The sequence below is a fragment of the Lates calcarifer genome, linkage group LG5 (genome assembly GCF_001640805.2).
Source record: "Lates calcarifer isolate ASB-BC8 linkage group LG5, TLL_Latcal_v3, whole genome shotgun sequence".
Taxonomy (NCBI): domain Eukaryota; kingdom Metazoa; phylum Chordata; class Actinopteri; family Centropomidae; genus Lates; species Lates calcarifer.
The window spans coordinates 14926068-14943663 of NC_066837.1; the positions used below are offsets into that span (position 1 = coordinate 14926068).

General features: G+C 40.8%; 3 protein-coding genes across 4 annotated transcripts; 2 read left to right on the plus strand and 1 right to left on the minus strand.

Annotated features, from left to right (window-relative positions):
* The first annotated feature begins 614 nt into the window (after positions 1–614).
* ugdh (UDP-glucose 6-dehydrogenase) lies at positions 615–6687 on the plus strand. Its single transcript, XM_018695790.1, has 12 exons — positions 615–845; positions 2011–2172; positions 2660–2761; positions 2876–3076; positions 3151–3348; positions 4423–4570; positions 4669–4763; positions 4863–4993; positions 5276–5415; positions 5666–5757; positions 5858–5968; positions 6090–6687. The coding sequence occupies exons 2-12, from the start codon at positions 2011–2013 to the stop codon at positions 6198–6200; spliced, it is 1491 nt and encodes a 496-aa protein (XP_018551306.1). The 5' UTR covers positions 615–845; the 3' UTR covers positions 6201–6687.
* Positions 6688–6741: 54 nt separating this feature from the next.
* lias (lipoic acid synthetase) lies at positions 6742–11384 on the minus strand. Its single transcript, XM_018695793.2, is given in 13 exon segments — positions 6742–7569; positions 7679–7790; positions 7869–7939; positions 8021–8166; positions 8591–8719; positions 8820–8877; positions 9229–9334; positions 9336–9386; positions 9529–9609; positions 9756–9849; positions 10775–10950; positions 11216–11336; positions 11338–11384. Coding segments are annotated over 13 exon segments (1239 nt in total). The 5' UTR covers positions 11370–11384; the 3' UTR covers positions 6742–7507.
* Positions 11385–11948: 564 nt separating this feature from the next.
* Positions 11949–17190, plus strand: rpl9 (ribosomal protein L9). 2 transcript variants are annotated; one of them, XM_018695794.2, is made up of 8 exons: positions 11949–11969; positions 12586–12632; positions 12751–12866; positions 13475–13570; positions 13738–13870; positions 14615–14695; positions 16178–16307; positions 17036–17190. In XM_018695794.2, the coding sequence occupies exons 2-7, from the start codon at positions 12587–12589 to the stop codon at positions 16282–16284; spliced, it is 579 nt and encodes a 192-aa protein (XP_018551310.1). In that variant the 5' UTR covers positions 11949–11969; position 12586; the 3' UTR covers positions 16285–16307; positions 17036–17190. The 2 variants fall into 2 exon arrangements, with proteins under 2 accessions (XP_018551310.1, XP_050926615.1); XM_051070658.1 differs by lacking the exon at positions 17036–17190 and having other exon boundaries at positions 14615–14778; positions 14844–16214.
* Positions 17191–17596: the final 406 nt, after the last annotated feature.

The following is a 17596-nucleotide window of genomic DNA, read 5'->3' on the forward strand; positions in this document are numbered from 1 at the left end:
GACGTATGCAGACAACTGAATATTACAGCCCTATGCCATTAATAGGCATTCATATTATTCTCCACTACAGCAGCCTCCACTCCTCTGAAAAGGAAAATTAGAAACTCACTGTTGTCTTAGATATATATCCTTGCAAACTGTATTATAAGGATTTCCCCTTTAATAGGGACCTAGTCCAAACCATGAAAAAGGCCCTACAGCAGAACTGTGTGGGTGATGTTGAACAGATTTTACAGCAAAATTGATACTGATAAAATGAAATCACTTGCCAGTTAAAGGCACACCCAAACTTACTAAAACTAATACTCTAATACAACAGATCTGCAATAAATGTTTATCTGAAATTAATGCAAAGTTAAATCCTTTTAGTGCAAAAAGTCCTCTTTCAGTTGTTATTTCTCCGCTGCAGCTCAACAGGGAAACACAGTACTACCTTTTATACTACAAAGACATAACTTTTGGGGAAATCCAGCTCATACTGGCTTTAGATAAACTTATGAATTCACTTTTGAACAGAACAGTGTATCTAGCCCATTCGGCAGAATTTTTTGCTTTTACTTTGAAAATCTCACAGCGGAAGTACCCCTGCGGTCCCTCAGTGTTACAAAGAATGCGGTTGCTCCTCCTAACAGAGGTGCTTCAGTGTAGGTGGAGGTGGTGCTTTAAAAAGTTGTGAGAGGAGTTTCTTGTTAGTCGAGAGCTAGTCTATCCCGGGTAAAATACATTTGTAACGTGTTACTGAACAGCAGCTCCGGACTCGACGTTTGTCTCGACAAGGCACATCTAAGAGAGGAGGCAACACAACCTGCGTTTTCCTGGAGTTACTGACTGTCGAGTTGGCAAAGGTAATGTAACGTTAGCTAACGGTTTGCTAGCTAGAACAGCTAGTTCAACATAGACGCCCATTCATTTGCTTCTTGTATTGAGTTCGCTAATTTCTCGTTAAGAAAAAGGAGGCAAACCAGCTTAAATATGTTCTTGTTCGTGTGTAATGTTACTCTACAAGCAGTGACATCCACTCTGTAGCACAGCTAACGTGAATTAGCTGAAAGGTATGTGGGATAAAAGGTCGTTTTTCATCTGTGCTAGACGTGGCTGAGCTGCAGTGAAAGGCTCTTTATTTCCTACCAGGCTGTAACGGTACGACTGGTAACTTAACTCTGTGGCATCTGAACAGGACGAAACTAAAATGTTGCATTAAATCAGCATTATGGTGGCTAAAATCATAAAGTTGAGACATTCATAAACATAAACCTTCATGAAGTTTCTAATGTTCAGTTTGTGGTGAAATTGTTTTAGAGAGGTGTTGATTCAACTTGATCATTTCAAAGGCTGCTGTTAAATTGAAGGTAGACTACCACAAACTATAGCCTCCAAAATTATCATAAAGTTGAATCAAGTCACAATGTAATCACAAATTGAATAGCATAACCTTCATGAAGCAGAGATTTATTGTTGGACTGTTGTTTAAGGCTGCATTAGTTTTAATTAGGTGTCCCCAATAAACTGGCAAGTAAGTGTATAAGCTGGATGAATGGAGATGCTTTGTATAATGTAGCACAGGAGTGTAAAAGTGGTTTTCACAGTTAGTGAATTTGTGAACCATATTATCTGATTTGAACAGAACTACTGAGAACACAATATTTAGATTAGATTACTGATGGAGCTCATGGAGCTTACATTGTTAATAGTCAATTAAACGATTAGACAGTCAACAAACAGTTCATCTATTTTGGTACTTAGGGTTTATCATTTGTGTCATTTTAAGCAAATATAAAATAAATTGGATGTCTTTGGTTTCTGGACACAAGAACTAACCTGAGGAGGTCACCTGGGCCTTTTTACTATCTTTTACTTAATTAAAAAAAAAAACAGATTAGGTCAAGAATAATAGGGTTAATTGGTTATAGTTGTATAGTATATTCAGAAAGAACTGAAAAATTCAGTGAATTAAAAATGTATCCTGTTTCTAATGTGTAAAGTTTCTTTATCCTGTCTTTACATTTCCAGATGTTTCAGATAAAAAGGATCTGTTGCATTGGTGCTGGATATGTAGGAGGCCCAACATGCAGTGTGATCGCCCAGATGTGTCCAGAGATCACAGTGACTGTTGTGGATGTCAATGAGTCCCGCATCAAAGCCTGGAATTCAGACACTCTACCCATCTATGAGGTAGGATTTAAATGTTATTATCAAAAAAAAAAAACCCGATCATTAAATATGTGATTTCTGGTAAAACTTTAACAAGGACTGGGTCACATTTTGTCAGGAGCACTGATACGCCTTGTGTGTTTTCCCCTACATTCTTATCTCACCTTTTGAGATCCATATATCTTGAGAGAGTTATCATTTCATTAGTCGAACTTAATAACACTGTTGAAGTAGTAGCTGTTGCTAAGCAAAGCATTGTTTTTGTACAATATTGCTCCATCACGGACTATAACGAAACATTAATTAGTTCCAGGCTGTGTCGTAACTTCTCTGCGTCAAGCACAACCACGAAGGTATTACGTCATCATGACAGGCGTAAAGGCCAGTTAATGACCAGTCATTGTGAACTCGTATTACATTTCTAAACATTTGTGCCATTTTTTTTTCCCTGCACGTTCACTGACACACCCTCCCTGACTCGTTTTCTTCCCACTTCCTCCCACTGCAGCCGGGTCTGAAAGAGGTGGTTGAATCATGCAGAGGAAGGAATTTGTTTTTCTCCACAGACATAGACTCAGCCATCAGGGAAGCTGACCTCGTCTTTATCTCTGTGAGTCCATCGGTTCCCCCTGACAACACACACCAACACTGTTTCTGCTGTTTGAACAGCTAAAGAAATCAAATCTGACATTTCTAACGCAGCATGGTTGCACCTGCCCCACAGGTTAACACCCCGACAAAGACCTATGGGATGGGAAAGGGTCGTGCGGCTGACCTTAAGTTCATCGAGGCGTGTGCACGGCGGATTGTGGAGGTTTCTGACGGCTACAAGATTGTCACAGAGAAGAGCACAGTCCCAGTTCGAGCTGCTGAGAGCATTCGACGGATATTTGATGCCAACACCAAACCCAGCCTTAACCTACAAGTGTGTATTATCAGAAGTACAAAACTCTCTCAGATCTGTTGTTGCAGGTTTCTAAAATCGTGTCACTGCTTTAGGTGCTGTCCAACCCAGAATTCCTTGCAGAGGGAACAGCGGTGCGAGATCTGAAGGAACCGGACCGCGTCCTGATTGGTGGCGATGAAACAGCCGAAGGCCAAAGGGCAATCAGAGCGCTATGTGCCGTCTATGAGCACTGGGTTCCCAAAGCACGAATCATCACCACCAACACATGGTCGTCCGAGCTGTCCAAACTGGTGAGTGTAACGTTTATTTTCATAATCTGCTAATTTGCTGATTATTGTCTTTTATTATTAATTTTGTCAATGAAAAGTTAGTTTTATTGAAAAATGGCCCATGATGACACATTTAAATCACTTATTTTATCCTGCTATACATCTGTAAACCCAAAGATATTCAGCTTTCTACCACATATGACTGCGACTGCAACTAACAATTATTTTCTCGGTTAATCAACTAATTGTTTGGTTTATAAAACAATAATTTAAAAATCCTGTTACAGTGTCCCAGAGCACAAGGTCACATCTTCTAAATATTAAATTTTCCATAATGTAAGACCAAGAAAAGCAGCAAATTCTCACATTTGGAAATTTGGAAACCCATCAAATGTTTGCTATTGAAAAATATCAATTGGTAACTAGTTTTCTGTCGCTAAATACTCCTGTATACTTTCTGCTACAGAAACCATTCAACTATCAAAATGTTCAACTTTTTCGGGACATTTCAGCTTGAATAAAACTTTTTTCCTGCTGTTTCTACTTTTTAAAATATTGGCAATCAAAATGTGTTACCATAGAAGTTGTTTCAGGCCACTGGAGTTGATTGGGACACATTTTAGTGAAGTTTTTAGAAAAGTTGAACTAATGTGAATGAGCATTCACGCTATTGTTCTTCCACTTCTTCCACAATCTTTTTCTTCTGGTCCTTCTTCTGTAAGTTTTTTGGTGACTAACTACTTCTGCATCCTTTCAACTATCAAAATATTCATCTTTTCTGCAAAAAAAAGTGCTTCAGCTATTATGTTAAACTTTTAGCTTCCACATTCTGCTTCTGCATTTAGCTGTTTCTCCATCGCTTTCAGCATTGCTTCAGCAATTCCTTCAGCTCTTATTATTCACACTGTATTTTCTCCAAGGAAATTTTTTTCTAGTTGACTTATTGTTGCCACTCTGTTTTTCTCTGACAAAAGGAAGTGTAAGATTCCCACATTATAACTAATGACTTTTGGAAAGTTACTTGCCTAATCATTGCAGCTATAAATGACAGTTCCATTGAGTGGACTCCTGAATTTTGTGTCTGTGTGTGTGCAGGCAGCCAATGCATTCCTAGCACAGCGAATCAGCAGCATCAACAGCATCAGTGCTCTGTGCGAGGCCACCGGAGCCGACGTGGAAGAGGTCGCCAAGGCAATCGGCATGGACCAGAGAATAGGCAGCAAGTTTCTCAAAGCCAGCGTAGGTAAGAGACGTGGCCGTCAGATGTTTAAAGGTGAACGTCTGTGTACAGACATACAGGTTTGCCTTTCATCTCTCTGCCTCTGTAACAACTCTGGCCAGGTTTTGGTGGAAGCTGTTTCCAGAAGGACGTGTTGAATCTGGTGTATCTGTGCGAGGCCCTCAACCTGCCTGAGGTCGCCTCATACTGGCAGCAGGTGAGAACAACACAGCATGGCACATAATTTTGTACTTTCCTGGAGGTGTTTTCTCTCTGTATTGACCTTATTCTCAATGTCTGTCTGCGTTTTTGTCAGGTGATAGACATGAATGAGTACCAGAGGCGGCGGTTTGCCTGCAGGATAATTGACTGTCTCTTCAACACTGTTACTGGTAAAAAGATTGCTCTGCTTGGCTTCTCCTTCAAAAAAGACACAGGTGACACAAGGTAAGTCTCTTTTCATGTTATTTGTGTTTTATATTTTCTTCTTACCTCCCAGTTGTTTGGTTTTCATTCCTAACAGCTTTGTCAGTTTAATCATAAACCTGGCATTGTTTATATGAAAAGCCTCTAGAGCCCTGTCAACCCTTGTGCATACAAAACCTGCAGAGTCACCGCTGAGCACCCTTTACTCTGCATGAACACCTGCCAGTATACTACGATGAACTATGGCCCTGGTCAGGTTTGACATTTACCTTACTAGAGAATGTGTCTGTGTCGCAACTCCAGGGAGTCGTCCAGTATCTACATCTCCAAGTATCTGATGGATGAGGGAGCCAAGCTGTTCATCTACGACCCCAAAGTTCTCAAAGAACAAATCATTCATGACCTCTCCCAGCCCAGCATCTCTGAGGACAACCCAGAAAGAGGTGTGTGTGTGTGTGTGTGTGTGTGTATGTGTATGTGTATTAAACCAAGGTTCAAACACAGCTCTGGAAACCTTGCAAAACCTTGTGTTTTGAATTTGCAAGTTTTTCCTAATAAATAACAACTGCCCTTATAAAAATGTAAAATCACACACCTGGCTTATAACTGGTCAGTGGTGAATTAAGTAGAAACTAAGTGGTTTGATGATCAGAATTGAAACATTTCAGTCATTTATTTTGGATATTTTCTTAGTGTCGGAGCTGGTGACTGTCACTTCAGACCCTTATGAGGCTTGCCAAAGTGCACATGCACTGGTCATCTGCACTGAATGGGACATGTTTAAGGTTAGATTAACACTTTTTCCTACATCTCATAAGACTGCTTCATCTTAAGGGAATCTATGAGCATGAATTTTAAACTTGTAGCCCCCTAATTCCACCATAGGAACTGGACTATGAGAAGATCTATAAGAAGATGCTGAAGCCAGCCTTTATATTTGATGGTCGTAGAGTGCTGGATCACCTCCACCCTCACCTCCAGAACATCGGCTTCCAGGTGAGCAGACAGAAACCACATCTCACACACACACGCACACACACACTTCTCGTAGAAAATGAAATGAACATGTGACAGTTGGAAATGAGGGAGAAAAGTCAGCTGCTTTTTCTCTCCACAGATCGAGACCATCGGTAAGAAGGTGACGGCAACAAGAATCCCCTACACCCCAGCAGCTGTCTGTCCTCGCATCACTGCCACGGAACCTCCCACCAAGAAAGCCAAAGTCTAAAACTCACCTACACACACACACACACACATTCCTCATTCAACCTTTTTATTGCTGGTGAAACGTTATTCACTTCTCTGTTGTCGGTACACTCCCATTGATCCTACAGTGGGTTGGTAAAGAGGAAGAGGTTTGTTGAGCCTTCAGTCCAAAAATTGTGTGGAAGAAATTCAGTAATGAATCATTCCAGACATAGAAACACTTAATTTTATACATCTCATGTTTAACAGCATTTATCAGCCAAACATTTTAGAAGCAGTTACATCTGCACGGTCTGTTGTAGTTTCAAAGGAACACTATTAGAGTGAGTCTAGTTTCTTACAGTATTTACTATATAATCATGTATTGTTGCAGAATTGCAAAATTTTATACTATTTTTAAAAATATTTTTATAAATCATCTTAACTGTATGTTGATCAGAACGTGTCCTCTGTATTAGTGACTGTTTACCTAAAGGGCCAATGCAATAAAACGTGATGTGTGTCCTTAATTTGAGCCTGTTGTTTATTCTACACTGATGTAGAGGAAAAAAACACAAACCAGCAAATTTGAACTGAGAGGTTTTAATTATTTAAATATAAATGTGCATTTTAAAGATTCGTTTTGTCTAAACGGTCAGTGTGCGGCATAAAGATACATCTTTCTGTAATGTAATAAAGTAGTCCTTGCAGACATATATCTGTTATTATATAATTTTACTTCTGAGTTGCTGCAAGAACCCTCAGACCAAAACCAAATACCCTCTTGCTTCATTAAACCATCAGTCCTGAAACTGCAGACATCAAAGCGCTCATAAACAGAGCTCGCTGTCAAAGGTCAGTGCCTCTTTACCTGAAATCCAGAAGCCCCTTAGGGGAGGGAGGTGATTGGGGATGTGACCTAGGGGGCCCCTGAGGTGCAGAGATTAGAAATTACAACTACTCACACCAGGCTGTATTTTCTCTGCATGCTGGTTTATCTACGTATCTGCAGGCCTCTCTCTGCCCTTTGTTCTCTTTGATCTCCTCTCGCGAAAATGTAGACCTCTAGGTCGTCACAGGTAAAGGACAGGTGCACTGAAAAGTAGCAGAAGTAAAAGAATGGTCCCTGTACTTAACGTCACTTCTGTTGCCCTTATTTAAAGCCACCCGCCTTCTTTTTTTTAAACTGCACAGCTTCTTAATACTCATTATGATAAACATGTTTCTTGTGCTATGGCTCATAACAGTGCTGCAGGAGTAAAACTGGTCTTGTAGCTGTGAATGTGTATAGTTAAAGGTGGGGACGAGGTGAGAGCGATATGCAGGGCAGACTGTAGGAGCTGCTGGTTTTCATTCTGCTACAGTGACTTCTGCTTTTCTCTTCTTCAGTAGATTCTTCAGGAAGAACTCGCCTGTACAAAGGAAAGAAAGCAGATTGAAAACATATTCTTTTCTCCTTAACTGGAGACAATGACTTTGTGGATGGATATTAAATAAGGTGGTAACAATAGTGTTTCTTACCTGCTTTGTAGGAGGAGCGCACCAGTGGCCCGCTGGCCGTGTAAACAAAGCCCATGTCGTTCCCAACTTTCTCCCAGTGGGCAAATCTCTCTGGAGTGATGTATTCTTCCACCTAAACCCAAAACACACGTTGTCAGTTCTCTGCTGCCGTAGTACATCGGGAATCTCATGCAGAGTATAAAGTGCCTACCTTTAGGTGGCGTTTAGTGGGCTGCATGTACTGCCCGAGTGTTAGACAGTCCACTCCTGCCTCTCGCAGCTCTGCAACAGCAACAGTGTGATCAGGAAACTGTTGTAGTTTACATCACAGTGTTTTTATGTGTGACTAGTGAGCGTACACACCGGTCAAGGTGTCGAGTATCTGTTGGTCAGTCTCCCCCAGTCCCAGCATGATGGAGGTCTTGGTGAGAACAGTGGGGTTGACTTTTTTAGCGTGTTTCAGGACGCTCAGAGACTGGTCAAAGTTCGCCCTGGGGTCACGTACATGCCTGGAAAACAGGTGGGACAGAAAGACATCCTGAGCATTTGAAATAAATACTTCAAGAGGTAAATTTGCTGTATAACCCTACGCTGAAATTACAGACCAAAATTACCGTGGACAATTAAGGAAAATATCTCTGGTGCATTTTGACTGTGTTTTCAATTCTGCAGTTTAACTAACAGCAGGGAAATGGCTCTTATGCACCACCTGCTGGTCATTATGTGTATTAATGTTTTCTTTCCCTGTAACTGACCTCCCTCTTGTGGCAGAGCTGCAACCAACAGTTCAACTTTTTATTTGAAGACTGTCTTGAAAATATAAACTTTATTTTATAGCATGTGGACCCAACGACTTAAGGCATTGAAGCTTTGAGTATTTATCATTTTATGAAAACACAGGAACTAGAGAAGCAAAATGTTCAGTTTAAATACCTTTGAAGCTCACGCACTGTTTCCACATTGTGTGCGTAAACATCTAACCCTGACAGGGCGATCTTCTCCACTGCTGCCAGGTCACCACGGAAATCTGGAGTCAGACACTCAACCAGGATCTGAGGTTTTCTGGATGAAGATGACAAAGGTGTGTATTTTTTTTAAATTTTTGCACAGATGTTAAGAGACAAAAACACTCCATAAATCCAAAAGAGATGGGAGACTTTACCTTTCCTTCAGGTTAGAAACAGTCTTGGCAAAGTGCTCCGCGCCTCCATCAGCAATATCTGAACAAAAAGGGAAATAGTTTCATTAGAACAAGTTATGATTGCCTTTATTTTGAATTTGTGGACGCTCTACTTTTAGTAAACATTTTAAATCCATCGTAATATTTTAGAAAATGTAACTGTAATGTATTTTTACTGATTTAGAAGTCGTGTGACTAACCAACCCTATCTAAAGATACCAGAACCGACCTCAGATTTCATCCTGATAAAGATATTGTAGCCAAGAAACTAATTTGAAACCAGATTATCTTCCAGCTTCCAGTGCTTCCTTTTGTCTTGTAAAAATGAAAGTGTTATTGCTACCTGCAGCAGGAATAGTTAGTGAAATACACTGAAGTAGGAGGCTGTTACCATCTCTGTCGACTGAGGTGAGAACCACGTAGTCCAGCCCCCAGGCAGCGATGGCCTTGGCTGTATTGTAGGGCTCGTCTGGGTCCAGAGGCGGGGGCCGACGGGCCTGTCTTTACTGAGCAGAACCTGCATCCGCGGGTACATGTGTCTCCCATCAACTATATACAGAGAGAGAGGGGGAAGCCTCAGCCATGTGTACAGTACGTCACAGGGCTGCTGCTACAGACAGGTGCATGTGTACTAGATGTGTAGTTAAGGAACTCAAAGTGCCTCTTTGTCATAGTGTGCCAGGAGACTGACCATGATGGTGGCTGTAGCCGTGGCATACTCTCCTCCTCCCCAGCACTCCCCAATGTTTGGACACCTGGCCTCCTCACACACCTGAGAAAACAGACAGAGACACAGGTAACACATGAGAACTGACACAAGATTTTTGGACCCAGGGTTTCAGTCACGGTTGCAGTCATCACCTAATTAAATTCAAGACTTTTTATGCACTTCTATGTACTTGCAGACATGAAACTTACTGTGTGCAGGTTGAGGTCTCTCAGCGTGTTCTTCAGCCTGTTGTAGTTCTTTCCGATGGGGATTTCTGTCTTGAGCCACGGAGGGAGCCGTAGCCTGACGTGACACAACAGCAGAGCCGGTCACTACATGTCACAGTATATGTCACTGTGTAATGTGACAGAGTAACTTTTGTGGGAATTCAACTGAGAAAAACATTAAAAGGTAGAATAGCTAGAAGGGGGTGTCACCTACACTGATTTAAAAATGTTGTATCCATGCTGTCATAAAACAATCCTACTGAGTAAGTTAAATAATAACAATCATGCTGCAGACGCAGTATGCCTGATACAGCAGTAAAACTGTAAGTTGTGTAGTGCAGATCAAATACACAACTTACATTAGACTGCATCATCCTAATACACATGTACAAAATGTACTTATTTTATGTTTCACTTAATTTTACTTTACAAACCATAAATCTGGTATAAATAATGTAAGACAAACCATCTCTAGTGTACATACACACACACAATCTACATGTATGCATATGAATGAATAGCATTGTAGGAACTGTGTGCTTTTTATGTCTGTGCCTCTGCTCTACATGTTTGATTTAATGTCTGATAATGCAGCACAATGTTGTTATATTTAGCCCTGTTTTTTAAGCTAATATTAATAGTTTCTTCTTTTTTATTATTGTTCTACATGTTTATATACCATCACATTAAGTTTTTTAGCTTGACTATGTAACATCTGTCCAGATGAAAAATCTTCTCAGACAACATTTACAGCAACATTTATTAATATGCAGGGTCCCTGTCAAATAAACCAACTAAATAAATAATTCAGTGAGGATCTGTGTAGCATGCCACCTCAAACAATTTCTCCTAAAGGCATGATTTCAAGGACACTTAAACTTTGTGTTAACTCAGCTCCACAGAGTCTGGGTGATAAGATTTTGTCTGATCTGGTCTTTGAACCCTTCTGATACCACACTCAGAGACATTTTTCTTGAACCCACAGGAGCTGAAAATCTCACCTCTCTCCCTTCTGTCTCTTCAGGTTGCCTTTGTATTCTGCCCACTTGCTTTTCTCCGACAGATCCCCTGAAATAAAGTCTTGCAGATCAGGCCCGTCATCGTCCAGAAGCTCCTTCCTTCTGTCAGTCCGGTCCGGGGAGGATTTGGCCGCAGTTGTCAGACTGCTGGTATAAACCTAGAGAGGCAGGACCCCATGGTGGTTAGTTCACGTACCTCTGCTTTATTGGGTCTTTTCACACAATCACACACTGTCATGCTGTTGTCGACTACCTATCTGGTTAATAACAGCCTTGAAGACACTAAAGCTGAGTTACAAAACATACTCCACACTACAGGCTGCTACCTCCAGGCCCGTGACACAGGCTTCACCGCGGACGGTACCCGTCAACAGATTAGCTAGCTAGCTGCTGGCTGAACAATATCCGAGTGGAAATACTCACATGTGGGAAACATCTGGGATTCAGCCACAGATAGTTTGTGGAGAAACGACCAGCAACACAACAACTTTGTTTGAGCAACGCCATGACTTTAGTTAGCAGGCGACTGTCATTGGCAACAAACTCGACGAACGACTGCTTTGGTCTGGTGCTGCATTGACGTTACACGGACAGAGTGGGAAAATACGAAAACCTCTTTCACGTGCTAGGATGTAACCATAGACTGCATATAAAGATTTTATTATCTACAGTCCATGAATTATTATTATATTATTATTGTCACACCAATATAGATATTCAAAATAATAACTATTGTTGTATTTCTACTGGGATCAGTCTGTCTTCCTGAGGGCTTCACTGATGATTCCAACACTAGCTAAATACACCAAATTAGCTGTCTTTAGGTATTAAAGTAGTGTGTAACTGTTTTTTTATTTAGCCGAGACTGACATGAACGATTTTCCCACACAGCTTACGGTTTTTCCGATGTGACCTGAACACAGCAGAGCTTAACGGAAGATGTGAATAAATAAAAAGAGATTAAAAAAATACTTCTCTATGTTTAGCTCGTCTTTGCTCATAGTTTTACAGCTAAAATTATTTTTGCTACACTTCTGTCATGAGTATTATCGATCTTGACCCAGATGTTACTGTTATCCTCAGTCAGATCGTCTCGTAATGCCTGATGACGGCACGTACGCGCTCTACAACAGCGTCGTGACGTCCTTCCTTCCTCCTTTCCTCTGCTACCGGCGAGGTGAGGATAGCTGAAAAACTGTACCTGGGGTTTCATCTAACTCCATCTGTGTCAATTAAACATGGTTTTGTCTTAATTTTAAAGCGTCAGACGCGGAAAGCTTTTTATTTCACATTACAGGCTGTATTTTGACTTTAATTTAGGTTTTGTGAGGAGATAAATTAGATGTTTTTTCTCGTTGCCTGTTCTCAGGCCTGACGCTGCTGAGGGCCGCAGCGGGTTGAACAGTATTATTTAGTGAAGATTAACCTTCGTATGGCTCCGCTTGGTACTTACGGCCACTAACATGTTGGTGAAATTTAACATCGGAGTAATACACATGTGAAACACCGGTCTGACTGCCTGAATTAGCTCCACGTTAGCATTAGCGCTAGTTGAGATACCGTAGTGTGGCTGTATTCAGTTTGACACTGTACACGTTTCAATTAGAAACCTGTGTCAACACGAGACTACACTTTATATTCTGACTGTTAGTTGTGCAGCATGCCATGCCAGACATCCATAACTTTACACGCTTTAACCTGACCTTAAAAACTACAGTTTAAGCTAACACAGTTGTTATATATAAGGCGTGTGGTCAGGCTTCAGGGCATTAAACACGTTTGTCTCTTCACAGAATGAAGACCATTCTCAGCAGTCAGACTGTCGACATCCCCGACAATGGTAAGAAACTGGTCAGACTACCAGGATGCTACTGAATGTATTTTGTGTGCTTACTGGCATCTCACCCCTTGTGTCTGTTCTTTCTCTTTTTGCCTCATTTTATTCCTGTTCTGTGCAGTCGAGGTGAGGTTGAAGGGCCGGACAGTGATTGTCAAGGGGCCCCGTGGCAAACTCACCAGAGAGTTCAACCACATCAACCTGGAGCTCAGCCTGCTGGGCAAGAAACAGAAGAAGGTAAGGATGAGCAAATTTAGGAGGATTATCATGCATTGTCAAATGAAGAGCACTTAGAAAAACTGCAATTTAGATGAGTGTGACGGGGATCAACCTACACTTATTAACAACTGAATCTGCAGCTCTCTTTGATTTTACAGTGAGTTTCAGCTCATTGTTTAGTTTTCTGGCTCATAAATTTACTGTTTGGCTGACTGTCACTGCTCTGTTTTGTTAATGAGCTGATGAAGACAGTGGAGCATTTAGCAGCTAAAAGCCAGATATGTACATCAGGAGTTAGTAGGGCCCAAAAGCAGAGTTATAAAAGATTTAATATTGGATTTACATTTGCTAGGAGTCCAGAGACACAACTTCAAATGAATAATGTAGCTAATTTCCGTTCTGCAATGTCTGACTTCTGCAATGTTTGACTCTAGCACAGCTGGGCAGTTATGGTTTAAATCATTACCACAATAACCTATGTAAAAAAAAAAGGGAAGATAATCAGATTGATACACAAAGCAGTGATTTGTGTGCCACTGTCATGAAGCGTTTGGTCTCATGTAATGCTTCTATCAGCGTTGGTCCAGTGCGGTGACAGTAATGCGTGTCGCTCTCCTCCTCCTCAGCTTCGTGTGGATAAATGGTGGGGAAACAGGAAGGAGCTGGCCACAGTCCGCACCATCTGCAGCCACGTCCAGAACATGATCAAGGGCGTCACTCTGGTGAGATTTCATTATCATGTCTTGAGTTATTGGCTGTGATCACTGTTAAACTGGTATAATCTTTCCTAAAGTCACGACGCTGGCCATTGTTGGAGAAGAATTTGTTTTGTTTGCCATTACGGTCCGGCTAAGTGGCTCCCTCTCTCTCTTTCATTCTTCGACTGCAGGGTTTCAGATACAAAATGCGCTCTGTGTACGCCCATTTCCCCATTAACGTCGTCATCCAGGAGGCCGGCACTCTGGTGGAGATCAGGAACTTCTTGGGAGAGAAGTACATCCGCCGCGTCCGAATGAGGCCTGGTGAGTCTGAAAGTCCCGGTGATGATGCAGTTTCGACAAGAACAAAAATATTAAAGCATTTCTTGTAAGATCCAGTTTTTGAAGATGTATTCTAAGAGGTGGAGTAAATTTAAGCTTTGGGGTGTCAGGCTACAACTAAGAATTTATTTCAGCATTTATTAGACTGTGGATCACTCCAACATTTTTTTTCGGTAAAGCAAGAAAAGTGTCCGAGGTTATCTTTTTTGATATTTTATTTCTAACAGTCCAAACCCAATGACTTGTTATATTCGGCCACATCATTGAACCCCCCCCCAACCACTAACTTCCACTTAAATAAGTACTACAGACACCAGTCTCTTGTGCACAGTTTACCTGTCATATCTGACCTACATTAAGCACCAGCGTCACAATACTACTATTAGTAAATGATAAGAGCAAAAAGGGATCAGAACACATTCCTGTAAAGATGGAATAATCCTTTATTCATCCCACAGTGAGGAAACTTACATTAAATACATTTGACCAAAGTTACTAAAGTGAGTGAATTTGATTTTTCCTTGTCTTTTGATAAAAATTCCTGAGTAGTTTCTGTGTGGTGACTTGCTCAGATTTTAGGGTTTGCAGCTTGAAGTACAGCACCTGCATTTTGAGGCATCTTTGAGCTAAATGTGGATCCTCAAAGTGAAGTGCTCTCACCTTGTATAAGTCCATTGCATCACTTGATCATGTGCTAATCTTTTCTCCTGCGTCCCTCTCTCTCAGGTGTGGTGTGTTCAGTCTCAGCTGCCCAGAAGGACGAGCTGGTGCTGGAGGGCAACGACGTCGAGCTGGTGTCTAACTCAAGTACGTCTGTCAACTTCTTCTTCAGCAGCTGTCATCATTTCAGCTCAGGCAGTGTTGGTGTAAAATACAAATTTTATCAAGCACATGATGAACTGAAGATCACAGGAAATTTGTTGGTGCATGTGATTGTCAGAGGCTGGTACCTCCTCCACGATATCTCGCATCAGTCCTGTGGTGTAGTAATTAATCCTGCCAACTCCACACTCCACACAGATGCCTGAAATCAGTGGTCACCAAACTTTTATAATAAAGTCAGGAATCAACATACGACCCCTGTGTCAGAAGGTCATACATATACATTTCCCAGGGAAAAGCAAAGATAAACGATTGAGAACTACTGACTTCAGTCATCAGTAATGTCGATGTCCAGCACCAAATATTGTACAAAAACCACCATCACTCAGGCCTCAGTTCAGTTTTTATTTGTCCCTGGTCAGCAAGATTTCAGTCCAACACCTTCACTCTGTCAACTGTTAGTGTTTTGAAGTGAACCCACCCTCTCTCCCTCCATGTCCACTGTTAATACAGAACTGTTTGTAGGACAGTGACATGTTTTCTTGTTGTTGGTTCTTTACTCCAGTACGTTTAACTTGAAATGAAACCGTTGCCTTGTCGGTTGAAGTCCTGACTTCTCAGCTTTACAGGCGCTGCAGTCGACAGCGTACGATAGGGCTGTGCGATACGACCAAAATCTTATACTCCGATATAAATCATCTCATATCCTGATCAGAATATATATCATGTTATAGTTCATTTTCTGTAAATTAATAGGTTTACTTATAATGACCACATTTACATTTTGAAAATACTCAAAACTAAATGGTGCTGATTTATGTGATAATTTTTCTTTTATTTAGAACTTCTGTCAAATGTTTTATTAACAATGTAAAAATATAAAATCACTTTTCAGAAACAAATGATTACAGGAAAAGTTAACATTGTACTTTAAACTGTAGCAGCAATATAAGACTCACAACAAAAATATATGAAGAATAACAAGAAAACAAAACATGCCTGGTGGTGTTTGAGTCTGTTGTTGGGACCAGTGTGCAGCATAATTTGCAGTATTCTGGTCTGTCAGACTTTTGTAACTAAACCAGGTCCATGCTACAGAGGTAGCTCCTCGTTTTGAAATGAGCTCCTCGATTTGTCTCGGCTGGTCTTTCTGTTCGGAGCGACCTGGTTCTGTCTCGCATTCACTCACCATGCTGGTATTCACGTTTCTGCCTTCATCCATGTGAGATTGCAAACTGTTTTCCAAAAGATGCAAAAATATTGCTGTAAAGTATTTTCTGACACCATGAAATAAACAAAAGCAATAGATATTTTTATTTCCTCATATATACAAGTTGAGAATAAACAAACTGGATTTCAGAGCCTAAACAACAAAGATGTTTCCTCCTCCATCTCTCCCCTCCACCTTCCTCTGTAATTATTGTGATCCCTGTGTGATGTGACCCCTTCACCTTCTCTCTGTTCCAGCTGCTCTGATCCAGCAGGCCACCACAGTCAAAAATAAGGATATCAGAAAGTTCTTGGACGGTATTTACGTGTCTGAGAAGGGAACAGTAGTGGAGCCGGATCAGTAAACATTACATCTGCACTCGTAGAGGTTAGAGGACGCCGTCGAAGCTGCCTCCCCTGTGACCTACGGGGGGGGGGGGGGAGCCCTCCTCTGTTTTCTTTGTCTTTGCATGCTCTTTATGCTGTCTGTCTTTTGTAAAGGCATGTTTCATCTTTTCTTTAATTCTGCTCCAGAGATGTCTGCAATCTCAAGTTTTTATAGAAAGCATTGTGGCTCTGCTTGATTGCTTGAAATTGGTGTTAGGACTGGGTGATATGATTGGTGAATTTTTTTTTATAATTTTCCAGAGCCAAAAATGTTGAATTTATTTATTTTTGATCCAACCAACAATCCTAATCTCAAAGATAAACGATTAGATACGAAGAATATCGCTTCCAGATTTTGGCATCTGGCTCTGAGAGTTTAGTGGCATCTGTTAAATCACATGGCAGCTGTAGGCAAAGAAAATCCACAGCATTTAAGTTTTAATTTCTTATCACAGTGAAACGCTTCAAAAGTAAGTTTTTAATTGTTACATGATCTCACCACAATATGTATGTATTGAGAGTCTGATTACAGATACTAAACTATTGCCCAGCCCTGTGTGGTGTTTGTCAGATGCTTTCATTGTTGTAGTTCAGCTCTGTCCACAGCATGCATCTAAAATCTATAATAAGTTGTTTAATCTTGTTAAACTAAATATCTTCCTTGAGGCTGCCAGACCTCAGTAAATTTGTTTTTCTCCACTCAGACTCTGTTCATCTGTTTTCTTTCAGCGGCCTTGATCCAACAGGCCACCACGGTCAGAAAGAAGGACATCAGGAAGTTCCTGGACGGCATCTACGTCAGCGAGAAAACCACTGTGGTGGAGCCAGATGCCGAATAAATGTTCTCCTATGACCAATAAAAAATTACCAACTTTTCCATTTAATCCCTGGCTTGTTTGTCTCCTTTATTTGATTTGCTCAGTTTTAATGAAAAGCACTTGAGAAATTAGTTTAACATCAAAGCGAACCTAGTAATACAAAATTGTAATGAAAGTTTGAACAAAGGAAATTTAATCTACAGGCAAAAATTTAGTGTCACTGTGATGTTTACCTCAGGGTAATATTCAAACCTGTAGTGTATCTGACCTCAAGAAACTGTTGATCATGTAAATAAACAGGAAAATTATAATCTAGCTGTGAAATTATGAAATACTTTTTTTTTCTGCTTTTTTTCTTGCTGCTGTTTTTCATTCGCAACAAGTCGATGGTGCAGTTAATTCCAAATATCTATATCCTCAATGAAAGTGTGTACAGAACAGACTAACACCAGTCTCTGGGATTACAGCTCCT

Excerpts from the sequence above, each read along its gene's own strand:
- rpl9 (XM_051070658.1), top strand. The coding sequence starts at position 12,587 with ATGAAGACCATTCTCAGCAGTCAGACTGTCGACATCCCCGACAATG. Across the intron at positions 13,871-14,614 it reads CCGCGTCCGAATGAGGCCTG|GTGTGGTGTGTTCAGTCTCA; the intron begins GTGAGTCTGAAA and ends CCTCTCTCTCAG. Across the intron at positions 14,779-14,843 it reads AATACAAATTTTATCAAGCA|CCACGATATCTCGCATCAGT; the intron begins CATGATGAACTG and ends CTGGTACCTCCT.
- ugdh (XM_018695790.1), top strand. The coding sequence starts at position 2,011 with ATGTTTCAGATAAAAAGGATCTGTTGCATTGGTGCTGGATATGTAGGA. Across the intron at positions 2,173-2,659 it reads ACACTCTACCCATCTATGAG|CCGGGTCTGAAAGAGGTGGT; the intron begins GTAGGATTTAAA and ends CTCCCACTGCAG. Across the intron at positions 4,994-5,275 it reads AAAGACACAGGTGACACAAG|GGAGTCGTCCAGTATCTACA; the intron begins GTAAGTCTCTTT and ends TCGCAACTCCAG.